Source organism: Phacochoerus africanus, chromosome 2, assembly GCF_016906955.1.
Source record: "Phacochoerus africanus isolate WHEZ1 chromosome 2, ROS_Pafr_v1, whole genome shotgun sequence".
NCBI lineage: Eukaryota > Metazoa > Chordata > Mammalia > Artiodactyla > Suidae > Phacochoerus > Phacochoerus africanus.
The window spans coordinates 229918786-229932497 of NC_062545.1; the positions used below are offsets into that span (position 1 = coordinate 229918786).

The window sequence follows — 13712 nt, forward strand, 5'->3', positions numbered from 1 at the left end:
CCCTTATTTAAAACCAAAGCCCCAGTCAGTGAGCCCAGGGACTAAACTTTGACCTTAATACATATATCGTTCCGTCCCTGCAAGGAAAGCCTGCTAGAGATACTCCGTTCGTGCTGCAGGATTATAAGTCACATGTGAGGTGTTGATAGTGGAAAGATGCTCTGATCAAAGACTGCCACTAAATAAGAAGGCACTGTGTCGCCTCTCTCAGACTGAGTTTGAGATGTTGTATCAAGGTACACAGCAAAGAGAGCAAGTTCAACTATAAACTGCTCAAGTACTGAGCTCAGAAACATGAAAAGTGACCAGAATTTAAACTTTCCTCTGAGTATAAACATATGTCTAAGTGTTAGTGTGAACGTAAGTCCAAAGAAAAGCCATCAAACTGGGAAATTTGGTACCAAAATTATTCCTCCTTTAGATTAAAATTTCAGATGCCTTTAAATCTTAGGCAGCTAATCATCTGCCTGTATTTTTCTCTTTTCTCTTGATCTAAGTGAGAAACAGCACAGTAGATGCTCATGATCATAACTGTCTAATGTCTCTGAAATAAATGGATCCGCCTCCCTTCAAAGCTAGAAAGAGCAATCCATACATTTCCCATCCAGATTTTTGCATGATTTCTCAGGACACTTGTCTGGTTTCTCCCACTTAGGACAGTTTCACAAATAATAAATTCAAAAAACAAATACCCTCTTCGGTTTTCAAATTAAAAAAAGCACACAGTGCCAAGGAATGTCTCCAACTGAAAGACCTTAACTATGGCTTTGAGTAAGTAAAGAGCTGGGATCAGATGTAGGTGACTATGACATGAAGAAACCAATTCCTGTTTCCTGAACTTTGCTTCATGCTTATGGTATCAAATCCTCGGCTGTCAATCACCTTGCAAATCTAAAACCAGCAGCTCTCCCCGAGTGTACTCATAGGTCCAGTGAGAGAAAGCCAACATCAGCTCCTCCAAGGTGTTGCTGGGGGCAATTTCATCACCGTTGTTGTTGTTGTACTTCCGGAACTCCCCAGTCATATACTTCTCAATAGTCAACCACTGGTTGGCTGAATGACAGTAGATTAAGAAAACTTCCAGGAACCTGTGAGGGGGAGAAAGAGGCCACTGACTCCCTATGAGACAGCAAAGGTGGGATTTATATCACTGTACAGTCAGCAGCAGAGGAGATTGCTTAATTCTAGTTTGATGAAGCCTTAATGTGCATGCCCTTGCCTTTCTGCTAAAAGACCAGAATGTGAAGAATGGGAGTTTTTCCCCATGCTTGCCCACCTTCCTTCTCTGTGAGGAACACCTTATGAGTACTGGACTCAACTTTTCTTGCCAAGCTCTATGAAGTTCCTTATAAATGAAACGACAAAACTTTACTGTAAGTCCTCAGCATGGATTTAGGATCTGTCTTGCTAAATGAATGCAAGTGTATGGAGACACTCAAGTGAAAGTAACAAGAATTCATTCCTTTAAAGTTCCTAATTTCTGTAAGATATTAGAAGAAGAATAGTAGTGTTTTTCTGTCATAATGTTTCTGGACACTTGCAATCACACCCAGGATCTGCCTGTTCTCACAGCTGAGAGGTTAGTCATGGTCTTTGCTTGATCTTTTCTTTTCTAGCCACATAAATTCATGATTTAACCAAAGCACCCCTGAGAAGTCTAATTCTCTTTTTACTGTCTCCAAGAACTATGGAAGGAAGACACCAAAGTTAAGGTCATGGAGAACTTACTTCCCCCATGGGCCTAGTATTTCTCATGACTAATAGGGCTGCAGAAAAACTGATAGAAATTCCTACTTTAAATGAAGGGCCAGGGTGCCCATATTTCCTCACCTTGGAGTGTAGGGAATGGTTTGTGGTTTCACTTGGTTGAAGGTATAGATCAGTTTTTGAGCAGCTCTTTGTTGTTGAATTTCCTGCAAAATAGGGAGTATTTATTTTTTTAAAAAATGTGTACTATCATATGCTTACAAATTAATGATCACAGAGGCCTCCCGAGTGTGATTTTTAGCCTTATCCACTCCATAAGCAAAAACCAAAATAATGAAATACCACCACCTTCAAAAAAAGAGTAGGCTACAGGCCATCCTTTGGGTTGAAGTGGCCTTCAGCCAGGAGGGAGCCAGATCCCCTTTCTTTGACCTATACACCGGGGCTCTGGGCCTCTGACTTACCCTGAGGCAAAGATGAAGCACAGTGCTCTCCTGGAAGATTTTGTGCCATGTCTGCACAACCTCAGGCAGAAAGGACTTCACAATGAAAACGTGCCCCGGCTTGAGGACATCACCCTCAGACCAGGTGCTAATGACTCTCATGGCTTTGCGAAGGCCACCATCCATCTCCTCTTGGGACAACACCTGGATCATTGCAGATCTCCCTCTCTGGGACCAAGAAGACATGCTTTTATCCAAGTTCAAAGGGGAACTCTCCTCCAGCCTGTAGACAGTTACTTCTTCTCCTGCTGCAAGGAGTATAGGGGAGGGGTTCAATGAAATCCATGTCTGTGCCATGATCAGCATCCTAAACATCAACTCAGAATAAGTTCACTTTCTCAAAGGAACAGAGGGGAATGGGAATTTTATCTACTGGGTCAAGTACAGATATCTGGTCATGCTATAGTCCAGTACAGAGGGAGGGAGGAGAACGGAAAAGGCGTTAGATGTCATACAAGAATTAAGTTGTTCTTATTATAGACTATAACTAGACAAAAACAAAATCAGAATAGCAAGGCTGTTAAAGACAAATACTTTTCTATACTATTTGTTAAAAGATACTTTTTTATTAAATTATAGTTGATTTACAAGGTTAGGCCAATTTATACTGTACAGCAAGACTCAGAAAGACAAATACTTTCAAAGAGATAGTTTAGTCCCATTTATTATCATTCATTCCCCTTAGGAGCTGTTTTAGACTTTTTTTTTCCCTAATTGCTCCCTAACATTTTAATACCAAAGATACACGTATACCTGTTTATGTACTCTGTATGCGTGTGCTTTACATATAAAAAGAAAAAGATAATTTTGCTCCCTTGGGAGTGATATTACCCCACTGAGAATGCAGAGTTAAACCCAGGACTTAGAGCCAAAGTCATACCCCAGAGCCTCTCCTTCCTTTGTGCCTTTGGACAAGTTACTGAAAGGCTCACTTTCCTCACCAGTAAAAGAGACGTGAATGTAACACTCACTTCACTGGGTTGCTGAAAGATTAAATATGTTAACCTGGCTAATATGAAGTAGATCCTCAGACGCAAACTAAGGTCCCACTTCAAAGTTTTTACACACAAATGTTCTTTTTACTGCTCGACACTTTTACTTTTAGGCTGTTGAACAGGGAGCAATTCTTATTCAGCCTGGACTTCACCTAATACAGCGTAAAATGTTTCCTAACAGAAGTAACATATTCTATACAACTTCTGTCCAGCCTGTGTTTAATTTTCTCCCTACACTTCTGCATTTTCTTTACCAAGAGAAGAATCTATGTGCTTACTCTTGCATTTAATTGCTTACCAAAGAACATGTCTAGGTGTCTAGGTAATGCTTAGTAACATGTTTTCCAATATTTATTCGTGGTGCCCAGACAAATGCCACTGAAGATCTCTTTGGAGTTCTAAATACCTAGAGGATTTAGAACAGAGCTACTGAGGTATAAAACCACCCACGGAGCCAAGTGGAAGGAGAAGGCATTTGCATCAATGATTAGAAGCCACCTGATCTGTCCCCATGTGAAGAGTGTGGAGAGAATTAATCTAGGACAACGTGGGGACCCTTGTTATTTTGTCAATTGTCAGAATAGAAAAACTGCAGTAGCCTTGGCTTACGCGAGCTTGTTTTTCCTTATTACTCCAGCCTTTAAAAATTAATTTCCTCTCTGAGTAAAGATCAATTAGTTTACACAAAACAAAACAAACAAATAAAAAACAATATACAAAGCATTTCTCTTTAGATGTCTGTTAGCTTTTACCATATTGACATTTAATGCTTCCTTGTTTATTACACATGCTTGGTTGGTTCTTTTCTACTCACTTCCAGCCTTAAATCAGTGAATGCCAGGTGCAACATTATTGCTTTTCCTCTCAACTGCTGCTCATTATAGGTCCCATCCCCATAGTATATTAGGTTTTGACCCTAGATGCCAGCCGGGCAGTTAACAAGACTTTCCATTTGAGGAAATTTATGTCAACAAATTGCAACTGTGGGCAAAAGAATATTTTCAACCAAAATGATGCAAAGTGGTTTCTCCTATGATTTACCCAGATGTTATGCTTTTGCCCTGGCACAACCTCAAGAAGGTGGAAATGGCACTCACCAAACAGTTGGACTGGTGTAAATGGTATGGTCTGAGAAAGCCTCATTAAATTATTCCTTTCAATGGCTGCAAACAAAAGCAGATTTACTACTTTAAGTATGCATCAGTGGGCCAAATTTAAAGAAAGCCTCCCCCCAACACACATCAATATACTCATATAATACTAAAATAATTTATTTCAAGGATCTTATATTTTTTTCTTTATCAGAAATATTATCTACAATACAGTACTTAAACTATGTCTTAAACCAGCAGGATACCTCAGTCTTTGGAATAGATTATATGAGATTATATAACATGTTCTGATGTAGGGCTATCACCTTCACTCTCCTGAATATCAAATATCATAATAATCCATCCATATGTGAAGCGTTCTTTTAAAGAGCATTTTAATCTGTGGTCTTCACTTCTCTGGTTTTTCTTTTCCAGATCAAATCTAATGCACCATGGACTGTGGGGACCTCTACTGTTGATTTTGCAGAGTTCATCTTCTTTTCCCAGAGAGAGCTAAAGACCAATTTTAATTAGAAACAAGTGATCTGCATTTTCCTGTTAAGAGTCATATCCTAACAGATCAGAGTCAATATGATTTATAGCGTTCTTCACCAGAGACTTTAAGTTGACAGCTGCAGTCAAAATAACAGATTACTGCAGAGCCAAAAGACCCAGTTAGTTACAAGAGCCTGGAATGTGGAGTCTGGAACCCACTGACACACTATTCACTACAAAGAATTCAGGATAAGGTAGCCTATTACTGGACCCTGAACACACGACCTTGATATAATAATACTGGTAATTATCACACCAGTACACTTTTACTCACATACCGAGCTTTTAAATCATATAAAAAGTTTTCCCATGTGTCATCTAATCCAATGCCGACAGCAGTGATGCCCAAAAGACCACCCAATGGCATGAATCCAGTTGCTTGTTATATTGCTTTGCATTTCAAAGTGTTTCCCTCTTTATTCTCAGCTAGCCCTTTGGCAGATTGTTCCTTAGGAAGGGCAAGCACAATTACTCCCACTTTGAAAGAAAGACAACTGAAGCACTAGGAAGTGATGTTGCTTAAGAGAGTTAAGACCCTTGACATCTTGTTTAATAACATCCTTGAAGGTGTCTTTGTTGAACTTACCCTGTAGGGTTGGCATTCATTCAGTGGTTATGTTCACTGAGGACCCAGTAAGAGTACAAAACCCTTCCAGAGAACTAGTCTCAGGCCCGTCCCTTCCCCAGTGCAAAACACGAAGATCTCTGGCTCTGGGCTGGCTTTGAGCTTGTAAGGAATTTGCAGATCTCAAAGTCGCCTTACCTATTTACAACTTGGAACTTCCCGGTAATACAAATTCTCTTAAATCCTCACTATGTGTTTAAGAAATCTGAATGCTCTCTTATCAGAGTAAACAACAACTTTTCAAGTTGGAGCCATATCCACACCACCAATTCATCAATGTTTCTATTTCCAAATGCAGAGTCAGAGACGTCTAACTCAGCCGACACATCTGTGTGCACATGCATCCTACCTGAATAATGATGGTGAGGCTCTTGAGGGCTTTTTAAGGAGGCAGAGATTTCTGAAATTACAGAGAAGATTGGCATTTTAATTACTTGGCTGGAGATAAATACATGCTTATGAATATATTGCCTTCAAAGTTATTATTGAACAGGTTAATCAGAATGGCTTCTTGGTTTTCGAAAAAGATTGCCTGATATCCTTTAACCACATTATTGTGCATGGTATCCTGACAGCTTCCAATCATCAATGCAATATCTCCAAACATATTTATATAGGGAATTGAAAAAAGACAGCTAATATTAGCCTCAAAGATATATTTCCTCTGAACCAATTACACCTCTGGGTTGCAGAAGGCACTCGGCTGCCCATCACACTTCATGACATCCCAAAAGCACAATTCTCTGAGCTCCCTACCAAGATGCAGTATCCGTATAAAGACATTATTAATACCAAGTTATTAGCAGTCTACTTCACTGACTTAAAATGACAACAAAATGATGAAAACACATTAAGAGGTATATACCAGAAACAAAGGAAGAGATGGAGAATGTGACAGCAAGGGATTTGTTTCGTTATAGAAGGACTGTGGGTTGGGAGCACGTCGTGCAAGTTTAACCAGTTCTCTTCTACCTGCTCAAGTTCTAAATCACAAGGCTCCAGAGAAATCCTTTGCAACAGTTTTGCCACTTCATAAAATCAAAATTAAAGTGGAGAACTTTAGTCTCATGGTGGTAACTGCTTTATACCTCAAAGAGTAAGCAGCATAATGAGCCCAATTTCACTGATCTCTCTGGCTTCTTGTTGCTGGATAAGGAAAGGAACAAAAATCCCTTCCTTTTGGGGTGCTAGGTAAAAAGTAAGCTCATTAGAAAAAAACTGTCCCTTCCTAAGTTCAATTTGGTCTTCTTTTAAAGTATTTAGCCCCCACTAAGGGTCATGTTGGATGTGACAGATGTGAATAACAAGTGACTCCCACCCTAGAGAAAAGCAAATGGGAAATACATGTAAACCAGAGTCATAATACAGTTTGCTTAGTAATAATAGTGAGGTAAACAGAGGCTTTGGAAACTTTCAGAGACAAACAATGTGAAGTACTCAAAGAATATGGACATTTGAATCTGACGAAACTGAGTTTCAATCTTGGCTTCACCACTCAAGGAGCTGTGAGATCTTTTGCACATTCATTCCACATATATTTATTGAACACCTACTGTGTGCCATGTACCAGTCCACCTTTGAAATAAAGAGCACTAATGAAAATAAAGTCTCCATCTACATTCTAGGAAAGGGAAATAGAAAATAAGTGAACAAGTAATAAATGCAGTATTGTAGTATATCGAGAGAAGGGGACAGGGAGGTTACTCTATTATGTACAGTGGTTAGGAAAGACCTGTCTGATAGGGTGAAATGTGATAAAGATCCAAAGGAAGAGAGGGAGTGAGTTATATGGAAAAATGAAGAGTATTCCAGGCAGAAGTAACAGCAAGTGCAAAAATCATGGGGCGGGGTCACACTTGCTATATGAAGGAGAGGGTGGCCAGGGTGGATCATGGATCATGCTGAGAGGAAACGAGGTGGGAGAGTTGGAGGAGAGGAAGCAGATCAGTAGGGCCTTGTAGACGGTGTGTGGGCTTTGCTTTTATGGAGTGAGGTGGAACACCATTTGAAAAGAAGAGTGACTCAATCTGATTTTGAGTTTGAAAGTGTTACTCTGGCTGCTCTCTGGAAAGAGACTCCCTGTGAGAGATAGTATGGAGGCCATCCTGCAATCCAGCAAGGAGGTGAAAAGTGCTATGTGAGGGTAACAAAGTGATCAGATTCTTGATCTATCTGAAAAGGCTTGCTGATGGTTTGGATGTGTGGATATGAAAAAGTACAACGGCAAGACTTTGGTCTCAGCTGCTAGAGGGATAAAGTTGCCATTTCCTGAGATGGCAGAGAAGGGAGCTGGAAGGTTTTGTTGGTGATGCCTTCTGGACACTGTGTAGAGATGTTAATAGGTGGGTAGTCACATTCTGCATTGAGAAATGTTGAATGAAAGGGCTCACAAACATGAGCCTGGAAATTCAGAGTGTGGCCAGGGACTCGAGAGCATTGAGAAAGTATAAGGGATTTGTAGCCCATCCTGTAGGTAATGGGTTGCCATTTATGGTTTCACATGAGTGATGATTTATTGTTCAGAAAGAAAATTTCAGGGAAAAGTTTAAAGGGAGCAAAAACAAACACAGTGTTAACACAAATTCAAGGGCAAAAGAGAATATACTTTTTATTTAGGAAAACAAATGGTGGAGGATTTAGGGAGGAGCAATAGGGTAGAGCAAAACAGATAGCTTTTAAAGAGGGGGGTAGAAAGAGGACTATAAGCGAGTGTGGTCCCCAGATTGGGTAAAGAAAGAGGAGGCTCTCAAAGGGACCAACAGCCAGTCAACAAAGAAAGAGAAAATTAGGCGCAAAAGAAGAGCCTCACAAAACTTAGAAAAGGCAGAGTACCAAGAAGGATAAAAAGGTCAACATCAAATGCCATGAGTTCAATGAGGTGTTATGACTTGGCTGGAAGAGTGCAGTTATGAGTAGAGTGGTGCACACTGACACCAGGGCTGATGATCAAATGTTAACACTTTCAGTTAACCTGGAGGTGAGGAACAGGAACGGCAGTTTGAAAGCTAGATAAAATCAACAAAAAGATATTTTCTTCTTTTGTATAGAAAATGACTTAAATTTTTTTATAGGTGTTGGGGAATTAATCAACTGCACAGAAGGTACTGAAAATCCAAGAAAGTGGGATGGAACAAGACCATAGATGAGAAAGATGCCTAATCCGGATGGAGGGTCAAGAAGATGGAAAGAAGCTCGCAGATTGTGGTGAACTTTGTTGAGAGAGGCTTCACCAGGGAGGTGTCTTGTGTGGCTTGGTCTTCCTTAGCAACTTGGGACAGTTGAAAACAGGTAATTCAAAAAATTTTAAACCAGACATCAGTCCTAATTTATCTGGAGAAAGACATACAACTTTCTACTTTTCTACTGAACTTGCCACTTTGTAGAGCAGATACAAATCATAAGAAAAAAGATTTCAAGAATTATAAAAATCTCAGCAAGAAAGCAAACCTCATCATTAGTAAAATGAAAAGATAAAATATAAAAACTTACTGTCAACTTCATTTGAACTTCTCAACCTGTTTGAAAAATTTAAGTTGTTTAGATAATGCTTTAAATTTTTAAATGATCAAAGAAAGGAAAAGTGTGTAAAAGAGTAATAATATGGAGTCTATAAATATATATGCATATACATATGAATGTATTACTTTGAAGGAAGAATATAATATCTGACCCCCATCTTTATCAATAAAGAAACAATTTACAACCCTACAATTATTCTCATAGAAAAATGAGCACCAGATATGCATATAGTTTATTTCCTGTGTATGCCTTAAACTAACAGTGAAGCAGTTGTTGGTTTTTGTTTTTAATTAGCTGTGTGATCACACAACGTATATAAGATTTAACTGTGTTTGTGCTGTTCTGGATCAATTAAACTAAAGGGTTCCTGAACTATGAAAAGCAGATGCCTACAAATGAGTCTCTGAATGTCTCTGGACAAGCCTACAAATCAGTTTCATTAGCCCACGTGGCCCCTAAATGTTCACAGGCTGAAATTATCTCTCTTTAAATTGTTACGTGCCCTGCTCAAGTGCACAAGTGGCCACGGGCAAGTCAGAATAAATGCATTCAAAGAATATTTCCAGTATTTAAAGTCCTTAGGGAAGAAAGTACAATTACAATTATTGTTTAATTTCATGCTGCAATAACCCACTACTCTGCATGAGCACAAACTACTGAACCTTTGGGAGAAGAAAATCATGTACACATTAAGACTAGAGGTGGCCTTAAACAGAGAGACCTCAATGGGAGCGCAAGAGAAAAGGTCATCCCAAACAGTGCTGACTGTAGGCTGACAGTCACATTCCACCTGCCTGGCATCACTGGCCCTCTGTAGATAAGAGATGCTTTTCAATTCTGTTCCTATAGCAGTATGGATGGTCAATTTGATGATGTTAACTAGAAAAATCCATAAAATACTATAAACAAAATAGAATAATCTTTGCTTGGTTAGTTTTCAAGTTACACTCAAGTCTATGACAATGTGAGTTCTCTATCTCCTCTCTCTCTCTCTACCCCTGACTTCCTTGCTCTCGTTTGTCTTAAACCTTCTCAAATTGTTACTGCTTTGACAAACAATTAGGATCCTAAGGAGAAACCAAAAAGATCAGCCTCATAAATCAAAAGGAAAAAATTTGAAAAAACTATCTTCATTCCTGTCTCTTTTTCAGTTGAGACAGATTTACTTATACTTTTTAATGCAAATTTCACTATTTACCAGAAAAAATAAGATACTCATTATTTCATGTGTGTTTTTGACACTAAAAAGACAAATGCTTAATTCACTACAGTAGTCTATGTCTCATTATATTGTTTTTTTTTTTTTTTTTTTGTCTTTTGTTGTTGTTGTTGCTATTTCTTGGGCCGCTCGCACAGCATATGGAGGTTCCCAGGCTAGGGGTTGAATCGGAGCTGTAGCCACCGGCCTACGCCAGAGCCACAGCAATGCGGGATCCGAGCCGCGTCTGCAACCTACACCACAGCTCACGGCAACGCCGGATCGTTAACCCACTGAGCAAGGCCAGGGACCGAACCCGCAACCTCATGGTTCCTAGTCGGATTCGTCAACCACTGCGCCACGACGGGAACTCCTCATTATATTGTTAAAAGGCAATAAGGTGAGACCTCATTGCCACAAACAGGGAAACTAAGAGAATAAATGATTTTCATTCTTGCTAGCAAAAGAAAGAAATTGTCGTTGGACATACACTTTTTTTTTCTCCTTTTCTGACCCAATTAAACCTTTATTCCCAATCAGGTCAAAAAAAAAAAAAAATAGAAGCCAAAGATGCTTAAAGATAGACATTTAGAAATACTCACTGAGAGTTCCTCCTGACTTTGGTGCTCCTGGAATTCCACAAAGAGTTTTTGCTTAGATCCTGAGCAGAAGGGAAAGGTCATTACATGTTCACGCAACACTCTCCCACCCCAAGCTTCTAGTAATACACTTGCAATTGTACCTCCTTGGAGGTACAATTCTTTTTTCCCTTCCTCTAGCTCAGTATTTCTTTTACTAAACATACTAAATTCTGCTAGAAGGATGCAGAATGTTAGCACAATATATGAGTAACTCAGTGTGGTGACTGATTTTTAACAGAATGAAATTACTTTTACGGGGACATCAAAGAGAAAATGTAACATATAATAGTTTTTACAAAAATGAGAGTGAACGTATACAATCAATTAATTACATGAAAGAAAGAAAGAAGGTCAAAGTTGACAAGAAACATTGATTATTCCATAATTATGTCCTATCATCAGTAATTATTGTTTCAGTTGATATTTCAAATATTACCTTGAATTTATCTCATTCTATTTCCTACTTAGAATCTACTAATTTTTTTTTTTCCCTCTTACAGCCTCACCTGTGGCATGTGGAATCTCCCAGGCCAGGGGTGGAATCAAACCTGCAGCTGCAGCCTACATCACAGTCATGGCAACACCGGACCCAAGCCTTATCTGCAACCTATGCTGCAGCTTGCAGCAATGCCAGATTCTTAACCCACTGAGTGAGGTCAGGGATGAAACCCGCATCTTCACAGAGAAAATGTCAGGTCCTTAATCAGCTGAGCCACAGTGGGAACTCCCATTGGTGTTATTTTTGTTATCCATGATTAATCTTGTAAGGATAGCATTAACCCCATTTTAGAAATACAGCTAATGAAGTTCATAGGTTAACCGATGCATATGTGTGTATATATACTGATGTATGTGTGTGTGTATATACTGATGAATATGTGTGTGTATATACTGATGAATATGTGTGTGTATATACTGACGTGTATGTGTGTGTATATACTGATGTGTGTGTGTGTATATACTGATGTGTATGTGTGTGTATATACTGATGTATGTGTGTGTATATACTGATGTGTATGTGTGTGTATATACTGATATGTGTGTGTGCGTATATACTGATGTGTGTGTGTGTGTATATACTGATGTGTATGTATGTGTATATACTGATGTATATGTGTGTGTATATACTGATGTGTGTATATATATATATATGTATATATGTATATATATACATAGCTTTGAAACTGAAGAAGTGGCAGAGCTGGGACTGGCCAGGGCAGACAAGTCCCTGCCTCCAGTTACCTTCAAGCTGTCTTATATTTTACTTTCACAGATAATATTTCCACAAGAACATCTGAGGTTGTTAGTATACATTCACATGGGCAATATGTATATACTTCCCAAGGTCACAGGGATAATGTTCAAACCAGAACCAAAATTAGATTTCTTGGGCTAGTCTAACTAGATTGTGCTTCCCACATGGTGGATGGCAATAAAACAGGCACATGTTTGCAAATGGTAAGAAAAACAGACTGCAAAATCAGTGTTGGAGAAACACTGAGGGTCCTTTACCCTATAATGTCCAAATCCCCTCCAACACATCTGCAAAGAAGTTTGCTTCGCCTGTTTAATTAACTACACTAAGTGAGGCACTTATACTTCCAGAAATAAACCATTCCATCCTTGGAAGGCTCCAAATGCTAAAAATTCTTTCTCAAATTGGGCTGAAATCTGTCTCCCAGTAGTCTCTATATGTTGATTCTAGCTCTACCTCTTAAGAGTGTTTGAAAATCTTATTTTTCTTCCACATGGCACCTTTTATATATTTGAGGACAGTTTCAAAAATTCCTGAGGTCTTTCTCTTTCATATTAAAAATACTCAGGATAAATTATTGGGTGGATAAATTATACAAATTAGAACAACAAGCAAAGAATAAAGTGGGAGGAGAGGGAGTGAAAAACCGTGCTTTTAAAGTATCAAATAAAATGTTTTTACCTCTCGAGACTGCCTTAAATAATCACTGACTTGCACAGAATGCCGTTCAGTGTCTTGAGTTTTCAATTTCTGATATATGTAAGGTTCTAGACCTTGTTAAAAAGAAGAAAAAAATTAAATACATGAAAATGTGTTAAATTCAAATCACAGTTCCCAAATAAAAGATCTGAACAGTGCAAACATCTAAATTTGAATATTGTATTTTTTTCTCTTTTTAGCAAATTTTACCAAGAGTCCTTTGTCCTTTTTAGTCAAGTGGCTGAAAGCTATATATTGTATTTCTAGTCTTCGATAGCTACCTTTACATTTAGAACAATTTATACTTCTCTATCAAGTTCCCATTGTGGCTCAGGGGTAACAAGTCCAACTAGTATCCATGAGGATGTGTTCAAGCCCTGGCCTCACACAGTGGGTTAAGAGTCTGGCATTTCTGTGGCTGTGGTGTAGGCTGGTAGCTGTAGCTCCAAGTTGACCCCTAGCCTGGGAACTTCCATATGCCACAGATACATACTTCTCTATCAAAGTCAAAAGTTAAATTATTCATAAACCCTATCCTCCTATAAAAACCTTTAATAGTTTTCTTTTCACATTCACCTCCTCCTGCCCCCTATCATCCATGATTTATTTAAAATGCATGACATTTGAGGTCCAAATTGTTAAGAATTCCTTAATAACCACATCAAACATTAGAGTAGGCTACTTTAAAAAGAAAATAAAACAGGACTTCCCATTGTGGCTCAGTGGTAATGAACACAACTAGTATCCAGAAGGATGTAGGTTCGATCCCTGGCCTCACTCCATGAGTTAAGGATCCGGCATTGCTGTGAGTTGTGGTGCAGGTGGCAGATGTGGCTGGGATCCAGCATTGTTGTGGCTGTGGCATTGGGTGGCAGCTGAAGCTTTGATTCAACTTCCATATGCTGCAGACATAGCCCTAAAAAG

The 13712-nt window shown here is 38.9% G+C and overlaps 1 protein-coding gene across 1 annotated transcript in view; it reads right to left on the bottom strand.

The window, feature by feature from the left end:
* TRPM6 (transient receptor potential cation channel subfamily M member 6) overlaps window positions 1-13712 on the bottom strand; it is a 147950-nt gene that overhangs the window by 16631 nt on the left and 117607 nt on the right. The window contains exons 31-38 of the mRNA XM_047769235.1: window positions 12771-12862; window positions 10796-10854; window positions 8966-8991; window positions 5826-5876; window positions 4303-4368; window positions 2172-2458; window positions 1831-1913; window positions 883-1088 (exon numbers count right to left, since the gene is read on the bottom strand). Coding sequence (XP_047625191.1) covers window positions 883-1088; window positions 1831-1913; window positions 2172-2458; window positions 4303-4368; window positions 5826-5876; window positions 8966-8991; window positions 10796-10854; window positions 12771-12862 — 870 coding nt within the window. The remainder of the gene's footprint in view (window positions 1-882; window positions 1089-1830; window positions 1914-2171; window positions 2459-4302; window positions 4369-5825; window positions 5877-8965; window positions 8992-10795; window positions 10855-12770; window positions 12863-13712) is intronic.